Here is a 13,479-nt window from a genome sequence, read left to right as displayed (position 1 = left end):
CATGCCGACCAACATTACCGTTATATTCAATTTCGGTATGTCGTTAATAGATTTGTTACCCGAAAAAACTGAAACTGAAATTTTGCAAAGCTCATCGCAAACTAATAACCTACAAAGAACAATATATTCTCCAAAGCCCTCAATACATCTTCTTGTTGATCTTTGATCAGATCAGCATCTAGTGTCAAACTCCCAGAATGGCTACTTCTAAACAGCAATACAATCGGAAAAAGTTCACCAAGGAGTATAAGGTGAAAGAAATCCAGAAAAGTATTACCAAGAAAACAAGACTTAAGAAAGAGTACTTCAAAGCTCTAAAGGAGGAAGGGTACGCTGTGCCGGAAAGGAAACCAATATCACAAGCTAAAACTAATGTCAGAAAATTGAGGGAGGAGAAGGCCCTTCAAGGGAAACAAAAACTTGATGAGAAGAAAGAGATGAAGAGGGAAAGGAAGAAGCTTCAGAAGGAACAAGTAGAAGAACGTAGAAAGCGTGAACTTGATCAGATAAAATTATCTAAGGATAAATATGAGCAAAGAGAAAAAAGAAAGGTTCGTATGACGCAGAGAACTAGATCAGGTCAACCTCGAATGGGTCCTAAGATTAATGACTTATTAGATAAAATCAAAGGCGATGAGACCTACACTCGATAAACTTCAATCAACTTAACATATTGTACATTATTTAACATACTCAATAAAACGACAAGATATTCTATTTTTTTCGTTAACAGTATTTACAGGATATATTCTTACATATATGCTTATTTTTTCTTTAAGTTCTTTTCCTTAAATTCTTGAATCATTTGCTTTTGAACGTGTGGTGAGGTTGGAGCATATCTATTAAACTCCAAAGAGAATTCACCTTTACCTTGAGTAGAGGCTCTTAATGAAGTAGCAAACCCAAACATTGTACTTAATGTACATTCTGCTCTTAATGTAAATTCATCATGGCCATTATCAGTATCTTGAATTACAGCTTGTAATTTATTTAGAAGACCAATAACATTCCCTTGGAATTCATTTGGTGATGTCACTGTTACAGTCATAATTGGTTCCAAGATAACCGGTTCAGCCTTTAAGAAGGCTTCACGGAAAGCCCCCATAGTCGCTGTTTTAAATGATAATTCATTGGAATCCACAGCATGGATGGCACCATCATTGATTAACATCTTCACATTTAAGACTTTGTGGCCAATTAGTGGACCCTTTTCACAAGCATCTTCAAACCCCTTAGAACAGGCAGCTAAATATTTTTCCGGAATACGTCCACCAACAATTGCTGTTTCAAAGACGTTATTCTTACCACCTTCCTCTGCTGGTGATAGTGTACCAATTACTCTACCATATTGGCCAGCACCACCAGATTGTTTCTTATGCGTGTAATCAAACTCTGCTGGAATAGTAATAGATTCTCTATATGAAACTTGTGGTTTCCCTGTTATACACTCAACATTGTATTCACGTTTCATTCTCTCCACATAGATTTCCAGATGTAATTCACCCATACCGGATATAATAGTTTCCTTAGATTCAGGGTCAAAACGAACTCTAAATGTAGGATCCTCCTTTTGAAATCTATTCAATGCCTTCGAAAAATTTGGAACATCTTTCCCTTTTGGTGAAATAGATAATGAGACCACTGCATCTGGGACGTACATTGAAGACATAGAATACTCAACTGTACCATCTGTGAAAGTGTCACCCGAGGAACAATCGATACCAAATGTGGCACAAATTTCACCTGATCCCACTTCGTCCACGTCTTCCATATCATTAGAATGCATTCTTACCAAACGAGATACTTTAACTTTCTTACCAGTCTTAACATTTGTAATGTAATTACCCTTCTTTAAACGGCCCTGGTAAACACGGATATAAGTTAATTGACCATACTTACCTTCTTCCAATTTGAAAGCTAATCCAACAAATGGCTTTTGAGCGGATGGAACCAAATTTACTTTAGCTTCGTCCTTGGCAACATCTAATGCTGTATTTAATACTTCGGATGGGTTTGGTAAGTAATCCACGATTGCATCTAATACAGGTTGAATCCCCATATTGGCTAGAGCAGAACCCATCAATACGGGGGTAAACTTTCTAGCGATGGTAGCTCTACGAATGGCACTTTTAATTTGTTCCACTGTAGGTTGTTTTTCTTCAAGGAACAATTCCGTCATTTCATCATCTACATCAGCTAAAGTATCAATTAATAGTTGTCTCTTCTCTTCCACTAAATCTACCAAATCCTTAGGGACTTCACCCTTTTCAATAATCTCACCACTATCACCTTTGTTATACAGGGCCACACGATTAATTATATCAACCACACCTTGTAGACCTGATTCAGCCCCAATAGGAACCTGTAAGGCGGCAGCAGGTATCTTAAGTTTGGAGTTCAATTGTTCAATAGCCTTAAAGGGGTTTGATCCCATTCTATCCATCTTATTAATAAATGTGATTCTTGGAATATTATATCTACGCATTTGACGATCCACGGTAACAGTTTGAGACTGAACTCCCGACACGGCACAAACAACAAGCACAGCTCCATCCAGCACTCTTAAAGCTCTTTCCACCTCGATAGTGAAATCAATGTGGCCGGGTGTATCAATTAAGTTATAATGATATGGTTTACCATCTTTATCCCAGGAACAATAGGTAGCTGCAGATTGGATAGTAATCCCCTTTTCTCTTTCCAAATCCATGGAGTCCATCTTTGCTCCCACATTATCCTTACCTCTGACTTCATGAATGGCTTTAATTCTACCAGTGTAATATAGGACACGTTCGGTAAACGTGGTCTTCCCGGAATCAATATGGGCAGAAATCCCAATATTCCGAAGTTTCTTGGAGGATTCAATATCCTGCGTTGTTAAAGATTTCGAGATCTCGTCTAGGATAGGTTTTTCCTCTTCATATTCTGATCTTAGTCTCGTTGAAGTCTGGAATGCCCTTTTCCTTGAGAGTTGGTATGCGGTCTTCGAGAGAATCGTTGCCGGAATGCCACGACATCGAACGCACCTGAGGGGCAGTTGTGTGATAGTTCTTGGTAAAAACAACATTGCAACTGTTGCCAAATGGTCCTCTTGGCTTTGAAGATTGCTGTTCTACAAGTTGAAGAATCAATAATGTATTTAAAGGGAACTGGAATTGTCGGTCTCCGTCGCGACGAAACTTCTGTCAGTAAATTTGTTCTCGAAAGATATAATAATAAGGCTAAAGAAGTCTGCGTTGGAAACAACATAGCAAACCTAAGGTTAAAATATTCGTGATTTTAGATACTCTGTTTTTTTATCAAGTTGTATCATTTTGTTGTTTGAAGAAATTTGTTGAAACAAAGGTATAGTTGTCATACTTTTCAATAACTACTTCAATTTAAGCGCAAAATGAAATAATGAGGTTTCAACACCAACCTTCTAAAGTGTAAAAAGTTATTTAAAACCCAACTCGATAATAAAAGTGTCCAATGCCTTAACTGAACCCTTTCACTGGAATTACAGCTTTGGAAAAATTACAAATATTGCCTACATTCATAACGAACTAAAATCCATAAGTTATCGTGAGAATGTAAATTCATTAGGATGACTATATAAGTAAACTCTATTGCGTACAATATATCCTTATATTTTTAAATATTTCTTCTACTTACCCCAATTACTCTGGTCCTGAGATGATAGATTTGACCACTTCCTCTGCGTGCTCAGCATTAAACATATATGCTTTGACTGCCTCATCAAAAGTAAATCTGCGAGTGACCAATAACTTCACTGGGATCTTACCAGTGGCTACCAAGTCTAAAGCATTCTGGTAATCACCATGACAGTACCTGAAGCATCCCTTCAAGGTAATTTCTCTACAGGAAAATTGGGTGATTGGAATGTTAGCATCATCTTTACCCATCCCAACTTGCACAAATGTCCCACCTGTTTTTAATGCTCTAATACCAGCACGAATACAGGGTTCTGCACCAGTACATTCCAACACAATGTCAGGGTCGACACCACCCAGTTTCTCTTTAATGGCAACAGCCAATTCGAATTCATCATTAATTCTCAACTTGGACGAATTGATCACTGCGGTGGCACCAAAATGCTTGGCTCTCTCTAATTTCTCGTCAACAACGTCAATGAATACAACCTGCAATGCCCCAAAAACCTTAGCGACCGCACCATTCAATAACCCCACTGGTCCCGCACCAAATACAACAACTTTATCACCAAATCTGGTACCAGCCTGTTTATTGGCATGAACTCCAACAGATAATGGTTCCAACAAGGCACCCTCTTCATAGGAGACATTATCAGGCAATTTGTAAACAAAATCAAAAGGTGTTAAATAGTATTTGGTCAAAGTACCATCGCAAGGAGGAGTAGCTGCGAAATGCATAAAGGGACACAAATTATAATGGCCTGACATGGTGGCCTCAGTGTACCTACTAGGATAACCTGGTTCCAGAGCTACTCTATCACCAACTTTTAAAGTCTTAACAGCAGAACCCACTTCAGCAATGATACCAGAGCTTTCATGGCCCAGGACCATGGGCGACTTGACAACAAAGTCTCCAATGGACCCATATTTGTAGAAGTGAACATCAGAACCACAGATACCAGTGGCTTTAATTTGAACTTTTACCCAATGCTCGTCTGTGAGGGCAGGGATGGGCTTTTCACCGAATTCGATGAGGCCCTTCTTTTGTAGGATAACGGCAGTTTGAGTCTGACTAGGCATTTTTCTTTTCTTGTTGTTAAGTTAGTTAATTGTAATTGGTTTTCAGGTCAATGTGTTAAAGTAGTTCTGGATTGGGCAAGAGCAACCACGAGAGCCTTATATCTGTCCTGAAGCAGTTTGCCAGGGGGTTATTCACAGGCAACATTTTTTATTTGTTCTTATTTTCTTGGAACAGATCTGACCCTCAGAAACGACCGCAGCACTTCGACAGGAACACAATAGATTGCGGTTCGGGGTTATAATGTAATGCTCTTTTTTCTCTTATTTGGTAAGCAGTCTGGGGTAATGTAAAGACTTCATATACTAAATTCCTAAGATTCAACTGCCAACAAACATGTTCAAGAAAGTCAGATGATGTGCTGAACTTCTGTTCATCATTTGTCTTATTTATTGATACGAGAAGTACGTACGTATGTAAGCTGATAGCCTTTTTACTTAAATATATTGTTCAAAGAGTTGGCAACAACTCAGAGCCATTGTCATTATTCCCCACATTGCTATCTACTTTCAAAATGTCATGAATATCCATTAATATAGGCTCGATGTCTTCAGAGTTACAGGAAATACCATTAACTAATTTGATGGCATCAGGGTATTTGCACTCGTTCTTCATATCTGAATTACTCTTATCCATGCTGATCAATTTAGGATCAAGCATAAAGACTTGGTTGCAGACTTGATGAACCATTGGGTATGCTCTTGATTTGGTGGTAATATGCTCATCTTTGGAGAAATGAATGTAAAATTGTAAGCTCTTCCCCGTATTGTGGGTTACATTCTTTAATTCAATGTAAAGGGTAATTTTAGTTCCAGCTTCACGATTGCAATAAACCAATTGATATTCATTTAGATTGTGAAGTCCTAAGTTGACTGTAGTGTACCTAATTGAACCATCTTCATTCTTATTAGGATTACTCTCGGTAAGTATATGCTTTAATGTAGCAAACAATGTGGATGTAAACTGCAAGTAATTGAAAATGAAATGATAATCTAAACGGCCAGAATCAATGAATGGTTGTATAATATGTTGTGGATTGGATGCTGCCAATTGAACCGTTAAATTCTTCACCATTTGCTTTTTAGTAATAATATTAATAATACAATCTTGTTCATCTTGGCTATTCTTCAAATACTTAAATGAAATTTCATTGACCTTTAGTGAGACAATTTTGAAATATTCAGAAGCAAAATTCTTATGTAGTCTTTCTACCACGTCTGTAAGAACAACTAACTGCATTAATTTTTGTCTGAATGAAGTCAAATATTGGACAATAAGACTTAATGTGGTAAAATTCTCACTAAAGAAAAATGTCAAGGATCCATCTGGGATAAAATGAATTAATAAATCATCGCATTTACATTGGATCAACATTGTGTTTCTTTTAAATCTTCCATATAACCTGATCTCGGAATGAGTGTAATCAATTCTTAAAAACATGGAACTTTCAAGTATACTGCTTAATGCCTTGGAACCTTCCAAGAATGACTCCAATTCTAATGCTATTACAGACGTACATTCCCCTCCTGTATTTACTTGTGCATCACCAGGATCTCCAACTAATGCAGCAGTGTCTGCCTCTGATAAAGTTGTCCCCTCTGATTCTTGTTTTGTGGCGGAAGTTGGAGAATCTTTGGTTGGCATATTTGTAGAATCGTTTATGATACACTCTGGAAGCAATGAATTCGAGGAATCGCTTGGACAAATTCTATTACGGATTTTTAATTGATTTAATGAATCAATTAGCATATGGTTAACAATTCTATGCAAAATGCTCTTCTGTAAGGAAACTACTTTTTGATATGTGATAGTTTCCAATTTAGCAGTAGATGTATTGGTGTTATCCAAATATGTTAATTCCCATTTACCCTTCAGAGAAACTACTTTACCAATTCTCTTTTCTACCATGCATGACGATTTGGATGAAATTACAGATAGAATTAAGTACCAATTAACAGGCCAATTGGGCAAGCATATGAATAAGTCTTGTTGTAATAATGACTTAGAATCAATGTCATTCAGTGTTGTCTTTATTCGCTTCTCCAGTCTAATCACCTTACTACAAACCCATCCCGTCTTTTCAAACATGTTGCGAAGAATTGATATAATCTTATCCAGTTTTAATTTTTGAAGAACTCTGGTCAGATCCTCTATGGAGTCTGCCCTATTAATTTGTTGCACATAAGTAGACAAAAGAGGTGTTGGGTTCTTAAAATAAAAGATACCATTTATTAAATCAATTTTCAATTGCACTGCCGCCATCGTAAGGCAAGTTGTAGGAATTTCGAAAAGCAAAACATCTTGGTCTTCTTCATCCTCCTGAAAGACACCTTTTGATAAAAGATCAGATCTAATCAATTGGCAATGATTAAACATAATTTCATCGAATATGGCTTCCAAGTTGGTGACTATATTATTGTAAACGGTAGTCATTCTCTTATTATTTATTGCATTTTTATTATCCCATTTTAATATTAAATTCTCACTCTCTCGACCAATACCAATCATTATTTTCCCCTTATTACCCATCTTACTGTTTAACCAATATCTAATAGAAATTATGCATTTTTTGGGATCATATGAATGAACTAAATTTCCACCTGAAAATTTCCCATTAGTTTCAAGGGTAATTAACTCCAAATGCAATGAATACAATTGCAATGTGATAACATATTTATGAAGAAAATCGTATAGGGCGAAAAGAGGTTTATTACTCTTGAAAAGGATTTCATTAATCAATTTTTCCAGACGTTGTTTATTTAATGGTAAAATAATTTCCTTTTCATTAAATGATAACAACAGATTAACATCCACAAAGAATAAGGGCGAATGACGATCAATAGTTGAAAGTTGGATTTCAAATTCATTTTCCACTTTTATATATATTCTCCCATTAGCAATGTAATAATTATGAAACTGCCTTGGAAGGTCCATCATGGCAACTTTAATGGATACCATTAAATTTAGATCTTTCAATTTTTTCAATATCAAATCAGGTGGAATCTTAACCAGCGGATCCATTTCAGCACTTAGTTTAAAATTATGCGATGGTAAATTAGTTCTTCCAAGACTTAACACTTCCAATGCACTAACTAAATCCACGTTAGGTAACTTTGCGTTCGTCATAGAGGTCAAGTTTCCCCTAAGTGCCCATATACATCCATTCACAGCCATAGTGGTCGTTCTAAACCAATTTAAAAGATCAATCATGACATGGAAATTGTTATTTTTAATAGTTTTGCACCATTTAATCAGAACATAAAGTTTCAAAAACTGGTTCCTCAAAAAAATAATCAATTTAAGAAAAGCTAGCTTCTTGGTGGAAGAACCTTCAGATGGATTAACATGAATGTTTGTCTTCATATATTGTGAGATCTCCTTTATCGTGAAGATGGTTAGATTCCTCACTATCAAGGCCAGTGAAACTTGGTTGGTCTCGACATGTGGGATGGGGGGCGGTACAAGTCCCTGGTTCTGTATTATATCATCATCTGCGGTGTATGTGACGTTTGTAGTGGATGGGATCGGACTCTTCAATTGAGGATTCTCCTGTGTTGCGCCTTGACTCATTTTACCGTTGAGTATGGGCGAATGTGTATCGGTGGTATCATTCTGTAGTGGTTCACTGGAGGAACCTGAATTGGCAAAGCTTTTACCATTCAGCATCTTAGAGGAATCGACTTCAGTTGTCATCTCGAGTCCAGTCAAAAAAAAGGTTTATGTAGTTTTCCTGGAATGTGTCCTCAAAAACAACAATGATGGAGCAAAGATGTGGAGTCTGTGATACACTTGATACGCTTCCCTTCTCTCTACAATAGCAACCGTTGCTTCTACAGTCTTTCCACTTATACTGTAGTCAACGTGAAGTTACATCTTATTGAAATACCCTCTGGCAATAAATCAGTTTCGCAAATTGGCTCTCCGGGTAACGCAACGTCCATGGATCATTAAAGGTCCATCTTTGTAATAGATCAATCAACCCATGAACAATCACAGTACTCTTGTAGTTTGATCTCAGAAAGGTGTTTTTATTGCCGTGTGGGTACAGGAACAGTCAAGGATGGACAGTAATACAAGTAATTGGGGCACAGAAAGCTGGCAGGTTCTCAACACAAACAATTCGAGCTCAGGTACAAACTCCCCTCGTATAGTGAACTCAGCAAAGATAAAGCCTATTGACACTCCCAATAAGCAGAGTGTCATGTTGATTAATGATGATAAGGATATGGATGTGGACCCTCTAGTACGGGCTAATCAGTCACATTATGATAAAAGTGATGGCGTTCAAACCCCACAAGAGAAGGCCTCCTCCTATACGATCAAGTTCCATTCTCCAGTTGGTTTTCATGAAGGATCTCCTAAAACTGATACTAATCTGTCGTTAAGTTTGAAATCATCACCAGCTAATCCTCATATGTCTGATATAACCCCTATATCCAAAAGACAAGATGTTGTTGGTAATACAAAGAATGCATTAGACTCTGTGACTGATATAATTGCAGCTACAAATAGTGGCACTCCATCTAGAAACCAATCTGTATCAGGTAGCTCCACTTCATCATTCTTCGACAACGTTTTGAACTCACTACAATTCAGATCGAATTCCGTCTCCAATTCCAATTCGCCCCCTCATGAACCTTCTCAAACGGTACTGTTAAGAGACCCATCTCATGGCGTTAAAGAATATTTCTATCAAAGGAGAGCAAGTGCTGCCGACATAGAAGCAAATTATAATTCTACGAATTTTGTCAAGGAAACATATAAAGATACTAATATTCATTATGCTACGAAGGAGAGGAATGCAGATTTCCATTTCATTTTCACAACTATTCCTACATCAGATCGTCTCTTGGACGATTTTATTTGCGTTTTAAATAGAGAATTTCCTTACCAGGGAAGTCTTTACATTTCTGAAAATCATGTCTGTTTTAATTCTACTTTACTTGGATGGGTGGCCAAAATTGAAATTCCATTACAAGATATAATTTCTTTGGAAAAGACTTCATCTAATGGGTTATTTCCAGGTGGGATCTCTATAGTGGCCAAAAACCACGCAATGAGAACACAATTTAATGGATTCGTATCGAGAGATGCCGTATTTGAATTATTGATATTGTTATGGTCCGATGCAACAGCAGGCACCGATTTAATGGGAAGATCACAAGAAACAATACTTTCTTCGACGATGAATGATCGTCCCATAATGATTGATTCCACATTTACAGATTTAATACGTCCAAATTCTGGTCATAACAGGAAAATATTAAGAGACCCAAGAACAATAAATAATGATGCAATAATAGATAAGGCAATAAATTCAGTGGATGGTGACGATGAAGATGATGATGATGATGATGATACTACCACTGAAGAAGATGAAGATGACTCTAGATCTAATTCCAACCCATTGATTGATAAACAAATTACTTTGAAGGAGACTCAGAAATTTTTCAAATTTAAAGAAGGATCGAACTTCCACTATGATGGACCTTTCATTCATCATGAAACTGAATTTCCTTATGATCCAGAGAAAAATGATGAACATGTATTATCTGAATTAGAGTTTAATGGCGCACCAGGTTTAATTTTCGAATTAATTTTCAGTGAAACTAATCATTCCTTCTTGTTAGAGTTTTTGAAGAGTCAGGAATCGTCAGAAATATCGCCAATTGGATCATTTGATAAAGTTGGTAAGGATGGATTCCATTTTAGAGACTATTCATACATTAAGAAATTAAATTTTTCAGTGGGACCCAAATCAACTAATTGTGACGCCGAAGAGACTCTAATTCATCAGGATAATTATGATTATATTAATATAGTGAATACAACAAGAACACCCAATGTGCCAAGTGGGAAGAGTTTTTCTACTAAGGCAAGGTATATGTTCAGATGGGGTTCAAACACCACATGTGTCTTGAAGATTTCCTATTGGGTGGATTGGACCGGATCTAGTTGGATTAAACCATTAATAGAATCAAGTGTAAAGACAGGGATGACATCATCCACTGAAGATTTAGTCAAACAATTGGGTAAATACGTGGAAGATTATGTGGAAGAAGTGGAAGTGGATGCTTCAATGTCGACGACTGAATACGCAGCGGGGTCTATACGCCACGAGCAACGAAGTGTCGTATCTGAGAAGAATATTTCATTGATAGATGAGAAGATATTCATGAAAGACGAAAGTATGCGAAAGCAGATTGAACCCGTCAAACTCATCAATCCAAGTGGGAAACACATAAGATGGATAGAAAGGTATTTGCCCTTCATCCTTATTGCAATATTGATTCTATTTTGCATCAACGTTTGCTATATTATACATTTACAACGAACTATTTCCAGATTGGAAACCATGATAACTATGCCCAATCATTTTCTTGCAACTGAAAGAGAGCCAGTACTTTCCTCCAAAATAATTGACATTCCAGCTAAATTTGATATATTTAAGCGATGGATTCATAACAACGAAGGTGAGGTCAACAACGAAAAAGTGTTGGAGCAAGTTTATTTGTTTTTGAGGAGCATTTTACAAAAGGGTGATAATTCTGAAAAAAATATGAAGTTTCGGAAGGAATTATTGGAAAGGCTAACAAATTTAATGAATTCATGATAAGAAGAAATATTCTAATTTAAAGTGTTTTTTTATTTTTTGGTTTTGATTTTTTTTTTTTAATGATAAATAGATGATAAGAGTCGTTTATATTTAAAAAGCAACATGTCAGTGTTTATGGTGATGTTTATGGTAAAACTATTCTTGTATTTTTCAAAACTTATAAAAGCGGTGTTAAAATGCTGGCAAGAAAGTTTCGTTATGAGGGGAGTCCTAAAAATACAACAATAGTGAAATACGTACACAAGAAACCATAATGAGATTGAAAGTAAGTGGTTTTCCAAATGGCGGAGCCGATAAAGTGGTCTCGATTGACAATGGTTCCAGTTTGAATCAATTAGTTAAACATCTAGAACTTTCAGATGAATGCAATCTAATAGCTATTCGATTCGGATACCCACCACAGAGGGTCGAAATCGGTGAAGTTGCATTGGAGACCTCATTAGAGGATCTTGGTTTGAGTTCCGGTGAGAGGGTCAACTTAGTTTTGGAAGGTGGTACAATGGCTGCACCAGTGAAGAGGAAAGATCCGGTGTTGAAACCATCGCAAACTTGGATAGAGACTAGTGATGGAGAACGTCGAATATTACAAGTGCATAAAGTTCCTGATGATAATTCGTGTCTATTCCATGCCATTTCATGGTGTATGTACAAGGATATTTCGTTATCTTACCAATTAAGGGAGTTGTGTTCGCGAGTCATCGTGGAGCATCCAATGGTTTATTCAGATGCCATATTGGGGAGACCCAATAGAGAATATAGTGAATGGATATTAAAAAGGGATTCATGGGGAGGTGGTATTGAATTGGCTATATTGTCCAACGAATTACAGATGGGTATATATGTTCTTGACATTGACGCTATTAAATTTGAGAAATTCAATGATGATCTATACGATAAATTCTTTGTTATTCTGTTTAATGGAGTGCATTATGATGCAATCGAAACAGATGATGGAATTTGTGTTTTTGACAAGAGAGATGAGATGGGTGATTTAATACTAAAGAATGTTTTAAATATTGCCAGGCAGTTAAAAGAAAAATGTTATGCATTTAATACTCAAAAGGCCAAGATCATTTGTAACATATGCAAAGAGAAGTTTGTTGGTGAGAGAGATATAGCCAAACATGCAGAGAAGACAGGTCATACAGATTTTGGTCAAAGTTCATAAATAAATAAATTAAGAAGTCAAGTTAAATGGAAAAATAATATTATTATAATCTTATCTATTTATATTGTACACATGCTTGTCCTGTTTAATTCATGACAATTTCACCATCTTGGACGGGTTCTGATACTTCTGTTGTATTATCATTATCATTATTATTATTATCAGCCCAAGGTAAGGTTGGTTCAGTGGATTTCACATTAGCCAAGGATTCGTCCAAATGTTGCTTCAACAAGGTTTCATTTTCCTCCTTCTCTGTTTCCACACCACCATTTTTAATTTGTTCCACTCTATTTAAGAATTTATTCAAATTGCAACCTGCAGCAGCGTCAGCTACTTCTTGTGTATAAGGAACACCCTTCAATTCTTTAACTCTTCTCTTATGAACTTTGGTCTTCAAATGTGTCTTCAATGCAATAGCCGTTTCACAATACTTGGCACAATGTATACAATAATGTTGACCTAAACCCGGTTTTGTTTCATCTAGTGGCTGATTTAGCAGTTTCTGTACCGATTCCTTGGAAGACAGTTCGTTGAAGATCAAATCGAGATCCTTCGTTCTTCTCTTTGTCTTGTATCTCTTCACTGAATATCTACCCATTTATTTAATAGTGTGTGTATGTGCTGGTTCGTAGTGTTTCTAATGCTTTGAATACATACATTCATACTTAGAGATGAGATGAGCTTCTAAGAAAATTTTTCATTTTGCAGAATATTTCACTCAAAGTTGTGACTGTACAAACATCTGAACATTTCTTTCATGTTTGGGTGTTTTTTGAATTTTTATTTTTTTATTTTTTTAAAAACAATTCTATTTCCGTCAGAAATCACAATCCTGATTTCTGACTAAGACGGAGCAAACATCCGAGAGACAATTCACAATCTCATCTGTTATAAAACTATTCATTTGTTCTAACACCTGTTTTGGGGACAGCTCCTAATTCCTGGTTCCCTGGATTCAGAAAACCAT

At 36.4% G+C, this 13,479-nt stretch overlaps 7 protein-coding genes across 7 annotated transcripts; 3 read left to right on the top strand and 4 right to left on the bottom strand.

Annotated features, from left to right (window-relative positions):
- Positions 1–197: 197 nt before the first annotated feature.
- Positions 198–653, top strand: FYV7 (Fyv7p; the record flags this gene model as incomplete). Its single annotated transcript, XM_003678306.1, has 1 exon — positions 198–653. One exon carries the CDS (start codon positions 198–200, stop codon positions 651–653), a length of 456 nt encoding a protein of 151 aa, XP_003678354.1.
- A 110-nt stretch (positions 654–763) lies between these two features.
- MEF1 (Mef1p) lies at positions 764–3,064 on the bottom strand (the record flags this gene model as incomplete). The annotated part of the gene is made up of 1 exon (XM_003678305.1): positions 764–3,064. One exon carries the CDS (start codon positions 3,062–3,064, stop codon positions 764–766), a length of 2,301 nt encoding a protein of 766 aa, XP_003678353.1.
- Positions 3,065–3,656: 592 nt separating this feature from the next.
- Positions 3,657–4,730, bottom strand: XYL2 (D-xylulose reductase XYL2; the record flags this gene model as incomplete). Its single annotated transcript, XM_003678304.1, has 1 exon — positions 3,657–4,730. The coding sequence occupies one exon, from the start codon at positions 4,728–4,730 to the stop codon at positions 3,657–3,659; it is 1,074 nt and encodes a 357-aa protein (XP_003678352.1).
- Positions 4,731–5,178: 448 nt separating this feature from the next.
- On the bottom strand, positions 5,179–8,421 carry RGR1 (Rgr1p; the record flags this gene model as incomplete). The annotated part of the gene is made up of 1 exon (XM_003678303.1): positions 5,179–8,421. One exon carries the CDS (start codon positions 8,419–8,421, stop codon positions 5,179–5,181), a length of 3,243 nt encoding a protein of 1,080 aa, XP_003678351.1.
- Positions 8,422–8,788: 367 nt separating this feature from the next.
- Positions 8,789–11,341, top strand: LAM6 (Lam6p; the record flags this gene model as incomplete). The annotated part of the gene is made up of 1 exon (XM_003678302.1): positions 8,789–11,341. The coding sequence occupies one exon, from the start codon at positions 8,789–8,791 to the stop codon at positions 11,339–11,341; it is 2,553 nt and encodes an 850-aa protein (XP_003678350.1).
- A 256-nt stretch (positions 11,342–11,597) lies between these two features.
- On the top strand, positions 11,598–12,512 carry OTU1 (ubiquitin-specific protease OTU1; the record flags this gene model as incomplete). The annotated part of the gene is made up of 1 exon (XM_003678301.1): positions 11,598–12,512. The coding sequence occupies one exon, from the start codon at positions 11,598–11,600 to the stop codon at positions 12,510–12,512; it is 915 nt and encodes a 304-aa protein (XP_003678349.1).
- Positions 12,513–12,597: 85 nt separating this feature from the next.
- BUD20 (Bud20p) lies at positions 12,598–13,110 on the bottom strand (the record flags this gene model as incomplete). The annotated part of the gene is made up of 1 exon (XM_003678300.1): positions 12,598–13,110. The coding sequence occupies one exon, from the start codon at positions 13,108–13,110 to the stop codon at positions 12,598–12,600; it is 513 nt and encodes a 170-aa protein (XP_003678348.1).
- Positions 13,111–13,479: the final 369 nt, after the last annotated feature.

This window comes from Naumovozyma castellii, chromosome 10 (assembly GCF_000237345.1).
Source record: "Naumovozyma castellii chromosome 10, complete genome".
Lineage (NCBI taxonomy): Eukaryota > Fungi > Ascomycota > Saccharomycetes > Saccharomycetales > Saccharomycetaceae > Naumovozyma > Naumovozyma castellii.
This window is presented reverse-complemented; position numbering and strand designations above follow the sequence as displayed.